Source organism: Eretmochelys imbricata, chromosome 18 (genome assembly GCF_965152235.1).
Source record: "Eretmochelys imbricata isolate rEreImb1 chromosome 18, rEreImb1.hap1, whole genome shotgun sequence".
In the NCBI taxonomy this organism is placed as follows: Eukaryota; Metazoa; Chordata; order Testudines; family Cheloniidae; genus Eretmochelys; species Eretmochelys imbricata.
In genome coordinates, this window is record NC_135589.1 from 22,216,897 (window position 1) to 22,233,232 (window position 16,336).

General features: G+C 45.8%; 1 protein-coding gene across 2 annotated transcripts in view; it reads right to left on the reverse strand.

The window, feature by feature from the left end:
• Positions 1-16,336, reverse strand: part of ACOT7 (acyl-CoA thioesterase 7) — a 112,191-nt gene that overhangs the window by 74,675 nt on the left and 21,180 nt on the right. For both annotated transcript variants that reach the window (XM_077837414.1, XM_077837415.1), the window contains exons 2-3: positions 14,171-14,288; positions 6,888-7,044 (exon numbers count right to left, since the gene is read on the reverse strand). In XM_077837414.1, the coding sequence (XP_077693540.1) occupies positions 6,888-7,044; positions 14,171-14,288 (275 nt within the window). The remainder of the gene's footprint in view (positions 1-6,887; positions 7,045-14,170; positions 14,289-16,336) is intronic.

Genomic DNA, 16,336 nt, shown 5'->3' on the forward strand with positions numbered 1-16,336 from the left:
TGTACCATTTCGTTAACACGGAGGCAGCCACACCAACGGTAGTGCAGGTGTAGACGAGGCATTGGCAGCTGGCGGCTTTCTTCCCTGAACCACGTCATCTAGCCTTGCTGGGAGCAAGGTTAAATGCACCGACAGGAACAGCAGTGCCTTGTCTATGCTAGAGGGCTGTCCAGTGGCAGGGAACTCGCAGGACATTTTCAGAGAAAGTGAGGTGTAGACACAGCCTTATACTCAACGGAAGGGGAAAACCATTCAAGACTATTGAACTAACCTGCACAAACCGTTCCTTAACGGTAATACCCTGTAATCCTAGAACAGTGGTTCTCAAACTTTTGTACTGGTGACCCCTTTCCCATAGCATGCCTCTGAGTGCGACCCCTCTTATAAATTAAGAACACTATCTATTTAACATTACAAATGCTGGAGGCAAAGCGGGGTTTGGGGCGGAGGCTGACAGCTTGCGACCCCCCACATAATAACCTCGTGACCCCCTGAGGGGTCCCGATGCCCAGTATGAGACCCCCTGTCCTAGCACATCTCTCACATGAGGCTCTTCAGCTACTTTTAAGACATATACTAGTTAGGGTCCAGGTGAGCAGTATATGAAAATACATTCAGGACCTGATAGCTTAGGCCCTAAATGTAGGCTACATTAATAAAAAGTTTAGTATTTATAAGAGGTTTCAAAAATTTTCCCAAGAAACAGTTTGGATGTAAACATTTTCTTTCAGTGTCTGCACCTCCCAGATGGCAGCACTGTGACAGAACAAGAAAAACAGAAGGTGAAAGCGAGTAATTTTTTTACACTTCTCTCAGACTGGTAGCGCAGACAAACTGCAGCAGTGGTGAGATAAAGCGTAGGGTTTTCAGATGCTTTTCACCCTGCGACAGTGAACACATTACTTTGCAATCCATTGATCAACCAAGCAAGAAACCCCTCTCAACACACAGGATGCTGAGAGGCTTCTGAATGACTTGCATTATGAAGGCAGCACAAGGCTAGGGAAACTGACTACACAGGTGGTCCACCGTCCCACTTCAGGCACAAGGGAAGGGGACAAGCCATGAACTGGATGATAACGAGATGCTCTAATATGCTGCATCACAAACAAAAAAAATCCATAGGTTAACATTGAATGAGAGAGGAAAACCAACCATTAGTTTCTCTTGATCTCTTTCACTGGAAGGACTGGTAGGTTCGCACAGGTCTGGAAGGGTTTGACATTAACAAAAGGTGTCAGTTAACAATGTCTGCTCAGATTAGCCGCCCAACCCCCACACTGGCTCAGCCCTCAGTGCTACAAGAGGCAACAGGAGACACAGGGTACTATACAAACAAGATTTATTTTCATCTAGTTGCTACCTTTAAGCGCCGCAATTAAAATAAAGGACATTTCTGCTTTGCTCAAGAGTTAGACAATCTCCTCCAGGCCTGTTACTCAAACAGAACATTGCATCAACTCCCAAGCTCAGATCCAACACTAGCGTTTGTTCTCCGCAACCGTTCACATTACTAGATTGAGTAGCAATTTGTTTGCAAAAAAACTTGCTTAAAATGGAAATGATTTGACAACCTTTTGATGCAGTTTTTAGTTTAGTCCTTTGCTTCTCTTAAAATCAAATGATGTCAAATCTAATCTATTCGTTTGTTATGAATAGCTTAGGCTGAACTGCAGTTTCCACTGGTTTCCTCAAGTGAAACTGGGGATTTTAATATTTTTGCTGTTTAAAGTCACAAGATGATGAAACTTGAGGGCGAAACTTTTTTTAAAGTCACATTTTCCTGACAAACTAGACTGACAATTTAAAGCAGCAAAATCATTGTACCTAATTTCAAGTTTTACTTTACAGGATATATTTAGATTTTTTTTTTTTTTTTTTTTTTACCCTGACAGGAGTACAACACACATGTCTGAAAAAATTCACTAGAATAAGTATCCACCTGCTAGAGAAGCGTGGGGGCTGCAACAACAGAGCAACTGACGCTAAATCATGGTTCTGGGAAGAGGGGGTGGCTCCGAGAGACAGGGCTGAGGGCGGATTAGTCAGACACCAAACTATGGCAATGAACAAGACCTTGTGCAAGCAAAAGGAAAGTGAGGAGAACAGGAAGACACTCCCTTCCAGATGGAGTTACTATGTCTAGCCACAGGGGGAGCCCAATGGGGATTGTAACTCTTCCCTTTCCTTAGCCCTAATCTGGGATGAAGGCGTGGTCACCCCCATTGGGCCTTCTTGCTAGCACATGCCCAAATCCACACAGCCCTGCTGCTATTTCTCCTCAGTTATCTACTGTAGTTTGCAGACTGGGGTGTTGTCCATTGTGAACTGTACCGAGATCACCAGCATTCCAGTGAGAAGGCCAAGAGGCAGCAGGTTTTCAAGAAAGCTGCAGACAAGCGCTGGTTGTACCTGTGTCCAGCAGGCCAGCCAGAGCCTTCACGGAGCCCTCTGGAGACAGCGTGCTCTCTTCGCTCCCCTTATTGCCCGCCCCCATGCATTCATTCCGCTAACAGCCAGGGTCAGACCAACACTGAGGGTTGGAGAAAGCTAAGAAGTCTAGCCTGAGCCACAACACTTCACGTCAGGCCATTCAGAGTCCCCAGTGTACACACAAGAGTCAGCAGTTTCCCAGGAACGGGTGTTCCATGTACACAGACCATAGTACTAGACAGAATGCAGGAGGTTCTGCACAGTGGAGCTCCTCCCCGCCCAGCCACCCCCCTTGAGGGCACGTCTTAAGGGTTTCAGCTTCCGGCGGGGATTCCGGGGCGCTGCACGGCACAATCTGAAGGTGGAGAGTTTCCTACGTAATGTTAGGATAGATAAGAGCACCTATCTACTCCCAGCCAGGTGCTGCGAGTAACAAGGCAGGAAGGACATGACTATCAGCACACAAGCTCTCTGCTAATTTTAATCGTTTTCCCTAGAAGCTTTGAGTGTGAAGGAGCCTTCAGCAGTTGGCTGGTACCAGCAGCTTCTGACATTTGGGTTTGAAAATTTTGGGTTTTTTTTTCCCCCTTCTGTATTGGAAAGAGACCTGTAGGACTTTACCAGAGCACACATGTACCAACAGATTAGGCTTAACAGAAACCTTGGAATCAATTAGGAAAGTCACTTCTCAGAGCGCAGACATGCCAGGTCTGCAGCACCGCTCTGCCGAGAGACTCCGACACAGGGAGTGCTGTGCCTATGTCAACGCAAACACCAGTTTAAGAGAATCGTAAAAAGCTTGTGCGTGTAGCCTCCTGCCGTTGCCATGTGGGAAGATGAAAATGGGTTACCATGGTTACTACTGCCTGGGAAGAGAATATTCAGCTCAAACCAGAGCCAAAGGTTCATCCTATTAAGCTACAGACACCATCCTGATTGACTAAAGCCTGATGCTGCAGCCGAGTCTGCAAAATTAGTACTACGTCTAATGGATCAGAACAACCCTGCCTGAAAATTTAAATCAGCACACAGCAATTGTTTGAGTTCCAAAACCTAAAACACGTACAGGTATTAGAATCCCAGAGCATGGAGTGCAACAAAGAGGGAACGTGGTACCTGCTCCAAATCTAGTGTAGACAGAACATTCTGATGCAGACAGCAGATCAGATGCCAGGGCAACTTAGAGGTGGGGAGAAATCACACACCGTCATTAACATACAGCATAGATGGCAATAATTTTTTCTTTTTTCCTGCCCATCCTCTCATCACTATTAAAATGTAAAACTAAATATTTACTGCGTATGCTGTCAACACTCAGTTCTAATTAGACACACAAGTGGAACACTAAGAGCACACCACAATGCGGGGCTGCTCTCTTCAAAGGGAGAGAGTACATTTTAAAGAAAATCATAGCACCACATTTAACTGCAGTCTTCTTTTGTGGCCATGCATTTAAACCTTCACTGCACTGAGAAAACAACTGCAACCAGAGCCAAATGGAGTTCTGACCATTTCAACAGCCCTGAAAGCATGTATGGTGTTCACACACTTGGCTTGCCCTGAATGCGTACTTCCCTAATGGTTACATAAACACGGGTGCTACATAAAGAGCATCTAGCAATCCAACTACATTTAAAGACTTCAAGCAAACTTGTCAGGGCTAAAGACAGACTCGTAAGGCACAGGTATCACTCCCCACTATGCCCCTACTGCAAGTCAGGCAGGCTTAGAAAGAGAAACAAGGAAAGATTCCTTCTCCACCAATGAGAAGAAAATTCTGACCACCAGGTAAAAAGCCAGCATGAAATAGGAATTCAAAACCCGAGAGATCACTACACCTGAACCAGGCAAGAGGGAGAAGACGACAAAGAGGCAATCCAATCACTTTTACAGCAAAAGAAGGCTTTCTTCAGAGCTAAGTGTTTTGTAAAGCAGTGCTCTCCTGCCACCCTGCTCTAGCTTGAAGTCCCAAGCTGCCTTCATCAGCCATGTTATCCTTGCCACATGGCCAGCATGTTCCGCCAGAGTAACTCTCACTGCAAAGCCCATCTGTACAACTAGAGACATGGTAACGTCTCTAAGGTGCCACAAGTACTCCTTTTCTTATTACACATACTGAATCTATTTCCCTATGTTAAGTATCCTCACACCTTCTTATCAACTGTCTAAATGGGCCATCTTGATCATCACTACAAAAGTTTTTCTCCTGCTGATAATAGCTCAATTAATTAGCCTCTCTCAGTTGTATGGCAACTTCCACCTTCTCTGTATGTGTATTATATATATAATCTTCTTACTATATTTTCCATTCTATGCATCCGATGAAGTGAGCTGTAGCCCACGAAAGCTCATGCTCTAATAAATTGGTTAGTCTCTAAGATGCCACAAGTCCTCCTGTTCTTTTTGCGTCTCATTCTCCTTACCGTTGTATAATCACGTGTTCAGTTACTTCGCAGCCTGCACATGGAAGAGAAGGCTGCCAAAGGGGCTTGACTTGCGCAGCACATCTTTCTTCCCAGACGCAGCACTAAGTCTTAATCATCATGCAGACATTACAGCAGTAATGAAACTGAACTCTCTGCCACCCTGCCTTCTAGAGAGACAAGGGGGGTGAAGTAATAGCTTTTATTGGACAACTTTTGTTGGCAAAAGAAAGAAGCTTTGAGCTACACAGAGCTTTTCTTCAGGTCTGGGCCAGGTCTAGCCCTTGTGTCTCTAATATTCTGGGACCTACATGGTTACAACAAGACTGCAAACAACCCTGTCTTCTAGGCTTTTATCAATTCACCTGCTAGCTATAGTCTTAGATTGCATCAGTATCACTGGCAATCTAGCTAACAAGAATAGACTCAGGATGACCTTACAGCACACTGCTAGTGTCATGCTACATCCTAGTTCTTCCGTACCACTGAAGATCTGTTGGAGCCTTTCCCAGGAAAACGTGCGCCAGAGAAACTTAATACTCGTTACAGAGCTTTCCCCATGGACTCCACTGGCCCACAGAACTCATTCGGTCTTGGGGCTATTCTACCACTAGGATTGCTCATACAAAATATGCCTTTGTTAGCTCAAGTATCTTCATTCTGAAACTTGAGGAGATTACGGAGGCAATGGCAGACGTGATCACTGGACAGCGACATCTCTGGAACCTTGGATAGTTCCAAGACGTTAGCTTGGCTTCAAGACATGGTTAAGGTTCCAGCTAGGCTACTGCTTGGCATCATGTTGTAACTAAGTCAGAGGACAACTACATATTAACCAAACCTCCTGAGGTGCATAGCGTAGGCAGGCCCTTAGGAGACCCTTTTACACACATTTACCCACCCGGTGCGGAGATCACAGAGCGAGGCAGGGAGAGGAGGAAGGGAAGCCACCAATGGGAATACGGAGCTTGCCACAGACCCCTATTTAAATTGCTTCACAGTCCACACAGATTCTACTGGCCAGAAGGAAAGGAAAGGAAAAGCCTTTCGCCTAGGGAACAGGACGGCACCAGTGCTGACGTGCTGGGAGCACTCAAAGGAGGAAGAACTGGGCTTAGGGGATCGCTCCCCTCCCGCAAATACGGACTGAAGTGCCCAGGAAACCCTGACTGGCGAGTTCTGGGATCTGCTCAGGAGGCCTCAGTGCAGAACGTGGAGCGAAGACATGAAGGTTACATGGATCCCAGCAAGAGTCCGCACAGGTGTTGTCCAGAAACTCTGAACAAGACAAAACTGCCCTTTCACTCTTCGCTGACATGGCCCAGTCACCTGGAAACCATCTCTGTAGCTATCATTGCACAGTCTCCAGGTAGAGGCCAATCAGGAGGCAGCTACTGCACAATGGCCCTCATCTCAGAAAGGGGAGTTCACCTTTCCCAGCACACCCAAGCACAGACTGCCACAAGCCATCCTGCTGGACTTCTCCAGAGAGGCGATTCCTTTTAGAGGACGTTAACTTAGCTGTTCATTACTGTCCAAGACCTGCCTTACCAGGCCATTCAGCCTTTGCCTATTAGTCTCCAGATTCATTCCCTAGGTTCCTCTTGCTCCAGGATCCCCTCCTCAAGGTGAGCTGCTTGGGACTGGCGTTTCGTATCTCACCACAGTGTTCAGAGTGCAGCAAGGGAGAGTCCATACTGGAGGGGACTGGTAAATTATTACCAGCTACGACAGATTATCAGAGAAGGATGCTGTCAGACAGATGGAAAACCCGCGCAGCCAGCCAGTATTCAGTTGCTGATTGGTGGACAGACAGAAGCAACTGAGGAGCAGCCATCATTTTTATTGGCTTTCCAAATATGAAACTGAAGAGAGCTTTTTCGACTGCCCCTCAATACAGGGCTGGCAATCAGGCTCCTAGGACCCCATAAGGCAAGAGCAACTCTCCTGCCAATTAACCTGCTTCATGCTCTCCCGAGAACCAACTTCCCCAGAGCAAAGCAAACGGAACATGGCAGCCTCAGGAGTTACCTGTGAGGATGTTTTCCGACAGCACGTTGACTTGAACTTCCACGGAATGTTTGGAGGTGTAAGTGATTTCCGCACTCACGTGAGCCACTTCACCAATGCACATGGGCGAGAGGAAGTCTGTACGCTCCACACGGGCCAGCGCAGACACACAGTGCTCCTACAAATTGCAGACAAACCATGGTTAGACAGCGTCCAGTGCACCAAACCCAGAGTCACAACAGAAGTGCATACAACCACCGCCAACCAGACCCAATGGCAGAGTAAGAGCTTGGAATACCCCATAAAGGCAGAAGCTTGTCCCTCAATCTTCCTAGCACACCGCATAAAGGTAGGACCACTAACTAACTAGGAGCTCTTTACAAAGTCCTGCACCATCCACAGTGCTGCTAAGGGCTCTCTGAGCTTCACCAATGCAGACTGGTAACCAGTACAGTATTGGAATTTGGAGTGGGGGCAAGAGACCCTCTGTTTAATTGAGCCAGACTTCCCACCATAAGAGGGACTCCACCTAAATTCCAGACTCATTTAATCTGATCTCCCATCATTATCTTGGTCCTGGCATAGTCCAACACTTTAGATCACAGCCAAAGTATAAAATCAGGCCTGGTTCAATTTTGGTGAGGAGATCTCAGTCCAGAAGAAGTGGTGTCGGATACAAGTGAAGCCTTTCACTCATTAAACACAAACATACTGTTCACTGTCCTGGGACTTTGCCAACCATTTTGTTGATTTAGGGGGGTTGGTTTCAGGGTTGTTTTTTTTTTAATTTTTTTTTTTAATTCTGGCTCAGAGCTAGCTTTGAACAAAGATTTACAGTTGGATTACATTTGGTGGCTGCTGAATGAGATTAAATTAAATTTGTGGACTGTGCACACAACTCCGATTTTGTTTTGCCACTGCGTGATCAATACATCTATAAAAGAAGGAACTAATGGCGGGAACAGGAGCCCACTGTTCCTTAGGTCTTGTGCATACTTTTAAGAGGCTGCCGCATGCTACATGCTTACCAGAGAGCTGGCTGATAGGAAATGCACTTAAACCCTTATTATTTGCATTGGTGTTAGGAGGGGTTTTTCTGATCACAGAAAATGGAAACTAAACAAGCCATGGAAATCAAGGTACTTAGAGAGAGACAGAGGAACACAGAGGCCTACCCCAAACGAACCAGCCAGGGGAACAGAGAAGAGTAATTTTGCTTTACTATTCAGGGTGTTTAAGTTGCCACAATTTATACAATAAGACATTCGTCCAACCTCAAGAGCCTTCCTGGATTATGCACGCATAGAGAGGAATTCAATTCATTGTTCTGGTTTTGCTCAAAAAGCCCTATTCCATGAGCAAAGTGAGGGGCTGCAGCACCACCTGCTGGCAACTCAGTAAAGGAAAAGGATTTTGTAGGATTGACAAGATTTTTATTTGGCCAAACTGTAAGAAACACGCACTGACTGTGGGTGCTAAAATGGAGACTCATTTTTCAGAGGTGCTGCAAGCCGGCAGCTAACATGGGCCCCATCTGAAATTGTGGGTGCTCAGCACCTCTGGAAGTCAGATCCTAGGTCTCAAAGGGTACCCTAAGATTAAGGCACCCAAAGTCAGTAGATGATTTTGAAAATCTGGATCTTAGAATTGTGAAACTGAACTCTCTCCACCTCCGAGAGCAAACTCAGTCACCGAAGAGTTATTAGCTAATTCCTATTGCCAACCTCAGAGTCCATCCTGCCCTGCGGCAAGGAGACCTTCGTTTCTACACAGTAGTTTTGCCTGCACTTGACTTATCAGTGTCGTTTACCTACAGCAACCTGGCTCCACATGCAGGCCTCCAGCCCCCATGACAGAGACACTCATTGCTCCACTAGATCCCGCCAGCACCTGCACTAAATGGGTTCAGCTACAGCCCCAGCGGCCCCTGTTAGTGCTGCAGAACCAGGCTTGGCAGAACCCCCCTTTTTGGGGGGTGGGGGTGTGCAATTGATTTGAATTTTTCCAATATAACAGTTTTTACAGTTGCAAGAAATTAAGGGGGGGAGAGGAGTCAGAGCTGGGGTTAGGCAGAGCTCGCAGCAGGGCTACAGAGGGTTCCCAGTGCTGACAGCAGGGGGCTGCCCCTGTGAGGGAGGCCGCACTTGTGCTGATTGTTACCAAGTTTTTCATCCATTTCAGTGTGTGGGCTGAAATCGACGTTTATATCAAATCCTGCCAGGCCTCTAACCCCTCTCAGCCAGTGTTCAGAGCCACTCTGATTTCTGAGATTCTCCAAGCACACTGCAAAGGCAGCCTGCTCTCTGCATGCCTGGCCAGCGGTCTGTGGAAGCAAGAGACCAGTTAAGGGGAGCTGGTCAGGCTTTTAGGGCAAAGGTAACAGACCAATGTTGCTTCATGAAAAAAAAATGGTGAGTGTCACTTTTAATAAAACACTTAATGACATGAATAAAGCATCTCTAATATTAAACAAAGAATAAAGCAATACAACTATCAAATCACCAAGTTAGTTCTGATACTGGAGTGGAATTGAGCCAAAGTAATGCCAAAAATTATCAGTCCTTATATAAATTTTAGGAAGGACTCTTCTGTGGTGGCTGACTATCTGGTTATAGAGCCCAACTAAAGAATGTTAGCAAATATATAATTTGAATGGAAATATCTTAACACTGAAACCAAATCCCCCAATGTCTCCCCCACAAAACCAAAGAATTATAAAGCTTTCTTAGACTTCATTTTGCATAACTAACACTGCCCTCCTATCCAACCCCCCACCACCCACCCATAATATAGTATAGACCAACAGAACATGCCTGATAAGAAGTCTGACAACTCATTTAGCAGACAGATTAACTGTCTGAGACTCGAGGTTGACACAGAACACACTTTCTTTATGAGACAATATTTAGGGCTGTTTAAAACCTGGAAACACTTTCAGGTGCTTGCCTGGTGTGGACTTTAGGGATGGGGTCACACAGACATGCACACAACCTTTTACTTCTAGGGTGTGGAAGTGACAAAAAGGGAAAATATACATAAGATAACAGGGAGTTCGGCCTCTTTAGCTCTCGCAGTTTCCTGGACACTCAGAGTGGGAGATGGAACTGCAGCCAAGGAGTGAGATGGTGATGTTCTGCTGGCACAGTGCTTCTTGCTAGAGGGCATCCTTCCAGTGCACGGAGAGATGGGTCAGAGGCTGGCACAGCTTGTTTCATGTGGTGACTTCCTCTCCGCAAGGAGATCAGTCTTGGAGACAGATTCCAGAATCTCTCTCAGGTGTTGACTAAAAAGGCTTCTTGGCCTTACCCTTGATTCTTACAGTTTGCAAACTTCCCGCACAGCACCTCCCTCCAAGGCCTTCAGACAAAATCAGGTGCAAGGCAGACCTCACGGCCAACAAGTTGGTCTAATCAGGTTTGAATCAGAATCCTCAGAAAGCACCAGTTTGGAAAAGGCTTACTTAAATCAGCAACTTAAAAAATATTAAGGGTTTTACCAGACACTATGTCTGACTACACTCCCTCCCCTGCAAAAAAAAAAACAAAACAAAAAATCCAAACACATGAGGCCACTTTTGAGGAAAGTGGCAGAGTCTTAAAATGACACTATGTCACCAGTTTATGAAAGTTCAATATACCAATAGCTAACTGGAAAAATCCTAGCAACAAAGCCAATCACTCAACATTCATTCAATCAGCAAAGTTCAAACTGATCAGTTTCATCATCTCTAGTTTCTTCTTCCACCTTCCTCTTGTAGAGCTGGGCTGTACGTCAAACAGCTTATCTGAAATCTTCATCTCACTAGAGGAAACTACTTTGAAGTCTACCAAGATGAAACACAACTTTGAAGTGCTATACAGGATCTGTATTCCTATAGAAGCTAGCTGTCCCCAGGGGAGAGGTATATTGAAAGTGCAGGGGGTCAAACCAAGTTGCTGTACACCTTTCAGAAAAAAAGGGCCCCATTCAGATGCAGCCTAGGGGCCTCCAGTCAGACTCTGAGCCTATAATTGGAGTCATCCAGATAGACTCGTGCCCACCTGGAGCCCCTGTGAAGTCAACAGCCATGCAAAGATCGGCCCCCACGGATCAGATTGCAGGATCAAGCTCCATGGAGCAGGCTGCTCCATTGGCATCTAGCTTAACAGTTCTAGGTTAAGGGGTCTGCAGTTCCCAAACCTGCCTTCTGCCCGGAGTCGCCAGATCTAAGATTTGGTGACTAGGACATGTTGCAAGGAGCACCTTCTCCCTCTGCCCTGCCTAACAAGCTCTGGGGCCGGTGCACTAAGTGAAGGCTGGGGAGACCTTAGGTAGATGTTTCCAAATAGGGCTTTGCTGGGGCTGAGAAGGGTTTCTGGATGCTTGTTTGTAAGAATGTATTTTGTTACCATTTGTAGATTTATTTGTTTATACTTTGTTAGTATCCACAGGCCTCAATCAGGACCAGAGCCTCATCCTGCGAGGACTGCATTCACAGGCAGAGAAGGGCCCTGACCTGAAGTAGCTAGCCATCTGCCTTGTCTTAGCCGAGAACAAACAGAAGGGAAGAGGGGCAGGGTTGACACAGGTAATTAAGAAGTCATTCAATTCCATAAGCTGGCTAAGATGCAACTGCTTCAGTTAAAGTCAGAGACAAATAATCAGCAACACCCACAGGAAGTCTCTAGCTGGTTATTCCAGACAGTGTTTCCCTTTGTTACTGATAGGCCTCTTAAACTTGTAGTTATTACTTTTCATAGAAGTGACTCATGGCCTCTGGTATACACAGTAGTGATCAATGCGACAAGACACTATAAGTGTGGCAAAGATTGTTGAAGGATATAATATATTGTATTTGAGACCGACTAGGAACCTGGAGAGATGATACTGTAACACAAAAATAGGCAGAGTTATGGCATCTCAGACATGTCTACACAGAGACAACCAGGAAAGTTATTCAGAATTAACTAAAAGTATGAATTTGAAGTAGATAAATTAAACCACAATAAACCCATGTGAACACCTTAATTCCATTTAGCTTTTAATTGACTCAGTGAATTAAGCTACACTGAAGAAAATTAACCTAATGTAAAGAAGGGTAATGTAATTAATTTAAATTAACATAAGCTTATGGAAAATAGACCCTGTCACACTAGCTTGATATATTTTTTTGATGCAATTATAAGTTTGGTAGATAAAGGTAACAGTGTTGATGTAACAGGCTTCTGAAAGGTATCTGACTTAGTACCAGGACATTTTGATTAAAAAGCTACAGTGATATAAAGTTAACAGGGTGCACATTAAATGAATTAACAATTGGCTCACGGATAGGTGTTAATGTAACTGTAAATGGGGAATCACTACTGAATGGGCATGTTTCCAGTGGGGTCCCACAGGGATCGGTTCTCGGCCCTACACTATTTAACATTTTTATTGATGACCTGGAAGAAAACACAAGATCACTGATAAAGTTTGCAAACACAAAAATTGGGGGACTGGTAAATAATGGAGAACAGGTCACTGACTCAGAATGATCTGCATTGCATGGTAAACCATAAGCAAACTATGCACTTTAATACAGCTAAATGTAAACGTATACATCTAGAAAGAGAATGCAGGCCATACTGACAGGATGGGGGACTCGATCCCAGGAAGCAGCGATGGACAAAGATTTGGGGATTGTGCTGGATAATCAGCCGATCATGAGCTCCCAGTGCGATGCTGTGGCCAAGAGAGCTAATTTGATCCTGAGATGCAGAAACAGCGGAATCTCAAGTAGGAGCAGAGAGGTTATTGTACCTCTGTATTCACCACTCGTCTGACTGCTGCTGGAAACCTGTGTCCAGTTCTGGTGCCCACAATTCAGGAAGGATGTTGATAAATTGGAGACTGTTTCAGAGAAGAGCCACGAGAATGATTAAAGGATTAGAAAACCTGCCCTTATATTGACAGATTTATGGAGCTCAATATATTTAACTGACCCCTTAACCTACTCTATTAACATGATTTACCTATGTAGGGAACAAATATTTAGTGATGGGCTCTTCAATCTAGCAGAGGAAAGTCTAACAAACCACTGGCTGGAAGTTGAAACTAGACAAATTCAGACTAGAAATAAGTTGTAAATTTTTAATGATGAGTGGTTAACCACTGGAACGATTTTCTAAGGGGTCATGGCAGATCCTCCATCCGTGACAGATATCATGCAGAGGACAGCAGACCACATGCACTCTGTAACAAGTTATGTAAACATCTCTGCTAACAGCAATTTAAAAGGATAGGAATGTACTAAATTCAACAACACTGCTCCAAGAGCGAAGATACACTACATTCCAGTGGCCAGGGCAGTGACCAACAGCTTATTTCCCCAATACCCACCTTTGAATAGTCCAAGTTTGAAAGGTGACAAAAGTAGCTTGAAGTCTAAGACAGCCCTTTAAAGACTTCAGAAGACAAGCCCTTTTGGAAAATCAATAGAAAGATCACAAATGTGCTGTAAGCCTTGGAAGGTATCAGTCCAGTCTGGCTTTGGGCATATCAATTCGCTGTTAAATAGAGACAAAAACTTCTGTTTCCGAAGTGGGGAAAAAAGGGGAAGAGAAGAGACTGAGTGAAGTACAGTGCTTCTCTCTCCAGGAAATCTCAAAGCTTGGGAGATAACTCACTAACAGAGTATACTCCCAGCCACTCGCAAGGTTTAGGTCTTCTGAACTTTAAGGAAGACAGGGCCATTCATTTTTAAATGAAATGGAAAGAGGAAAGAAATTGCTAGTTTCACCCCTAGCATGCCAATAGAAAGTGCTGACATCTGAAACTTCTGTGTTTTCCACTAGATGGCATTTCTAAAGAAAATGACACCAACGAGATACCCAATCAGACACCTATCTATGTACAGAGTTGAGGGCCAGATGCCTCACTCACATTTACTGCCTTGGGACTGATCATGCAAGAAATGGGAGCTAAGGCTGCATGACTAAGTGAAGAGAAGCCGGAAAGGCAAAGGTGAAGGTTACAACAGCAACATAACCACAGTAAACATCCTGTACAACATCAAACACAGACAAACACCATCATCTACAGAGAACCACCACGGGAATGGGAAAGGCACACACGCTACTTGATGTGGGGACATGAACGTTGGTTGCTGCCATGATTTTCTCCCATCCTTGCGGTTCTCTTCTTGTGATTTTCAATGAAACATGGACAGACTCACTTGGGTCCTTCCAAGTTGTTGCCAAACAACGTGGGGCTGGGCAGTTTTACATTTGACCCTGTGTCAACAGCTGCAGCTGGAATGGACACTCTCCGGCCGCAACAGTACGTACCCCTGCCTGGGAATTGCAATGTCGGGTGCTGATGATGGCACCTGCCTCTTCGATCATTTTCAGGATGGTCCCCCCATGGACATTCCCTGCGATGTTTGCATCATCCGGACGCATTATCCTGCAATGGATGAGGAAAGATATATCTCACACTTCAATTCTTATCCCATGCCCCCTCGCCTAGAGAGTTGCTGGAGAGCCAGCCAGCCTGAAGAACGTCACAGCACAGCTAATCCCTTCACTTCCAGTCCAACTCCAGCCACGGTGCCTTTCCCAGCAAGAGGGAGAAGTGCAGCAAACCAGCCCCTGAAGCGAGCACAATTTAACCTGAGATAATAGGACTGAAGGCAGTAATTCAGAATGCAGTGGATGGGGCAGGCCAACAGAGTTTCCTGTTAATTTCACTTTCTGCTTCTTTTACAACTAATTTAGTGCTGGTGAAAGGGGCCAGAGTCCCAGACAACATCCCAGCCCTCCTCACCCGAACCCCATTTGTCAGAGGATCTTGAAGTGCTTTACCAACTGTAATTAACCCAGCATGATCATTCAGTACAATCCCCATTTCACAGAGGGTTAATGAGGCCTGGGGCCCAACCCCATACCAGTTAGTGACAGAAGTAAGAGCACCCAGATGGCTTAACTCCCATTTCCCAATTGACCAAGCTCCCTTCCCAAAAGTTGGGAGGAGTTTGTTTCTGCTACGACATAATTCCCAACAGACTGTTTAGAGAAAGCAAGATCCCTCCAAAATAGCATAGCTAACAGAACAAGTAGCCTCTGTCAAAGCCTACAGGTCAGGTACACAGCTGTCAACAGACCTCCCCGAAAGACAATCTGTCCACACTAGGAGCGTGGCCCAAAGCAGACAATAGTCAACAGGACCAGCCACTTCGCCCCCACCAAGTGGTATCAAGAATGGCTTAATTGTGAGCAGAGGGGACCAAAAGCATAGTCAGCACCACATCCTACCAGGACTTGGCCTCACCCTCCATAACAAGGCAAGGTGGTTGTGACACACTGACAGCACAGCTCAACAAGCTGAGAGGGTCACGGCCAGCAGCGGGGAATTCTGAGAATGTGCGTCCTGTAGAAAGTGACCTATAGGTTTCACAGTGATATTTAGAGAGTCTTTGAAGCACACAAGCAACCCCAAGTGAGCAACAAACTTAGCTAGGTGCTTTTTCCATCACAGCTTTCAGATAGACCATATGTGCGGTGGACTAGTCATTTAATGAAAGCCACCCAGAATGCCACTACGTCACAAGAAAGCCCCTTCTCCACATCCTCCCAGGGAGGAGAATTCCAGAGAGTGGTCAATGTAATTGCCCCTATGCTCCTGCCATCCAGATGGCAGTAGCGCTGTGAGGGATCACGACTGCTGTACCCATCCCTGTTCAATTGAAAACAATGCAAAGTAAAATCCATGGTAACCATATCTTTTCCCCTCCCTTACCATAACTATGGTTACCAAACCACAAAACCATGTTAGAGATAGCGTGTCAAACACAGTGATAGTTAGACAGTTTGACACATACTCTCCGGCAGATATGATGAATCAACAATTCAGGCTCATTCCAGGCAGGAAGAGGTATGATGGTCTCTCACTATAAGCCAGAGTGAAGTCAAACGTGGCATCCCTTGCAGAGTTATGTGTAACGGAGCAGCCTCCCAGCTTCCTGTGCCATCACTCTCTTCAAATCCCACCTGAACGCTCACCTTTGTGAGGTTTCTTACACTGATCCTCTCACCAATGCTGGATCTGAACCAGAGGCCGCAGACCCAGGGGTGGAGGACGCTAGACCCCCACTCTGGAAATACTGCGGGGACTCCGCTCCTGCATGAACTTGTGCATGCCAGAGAGGGACAAAGGTGAAAGCAGGATTCAGAGGGGCTGGAGGAGCTGCCATAGCAAAAAGGAGTGAGCCAGGGAGCAGGACCTGGACAGACTGGAGAGGGCCTGGGAGCATGTAGGAGCCCCTGGGATGATACTCCGCCGCCAGGAGCCAGCAGCCTATCAACCACATACACCCAAGTCTCAGTACCTCCCACTCACCCCCCTTCCTATCCCTCTGGCCCCCATTCACAGGGAGTCTCCTCCCTGACTGTCTCTGGACTGTCTCATGCCTGACCTGTCACCTCTCAGTCTGTTTGAAAGCTCTTCAGGGCAGG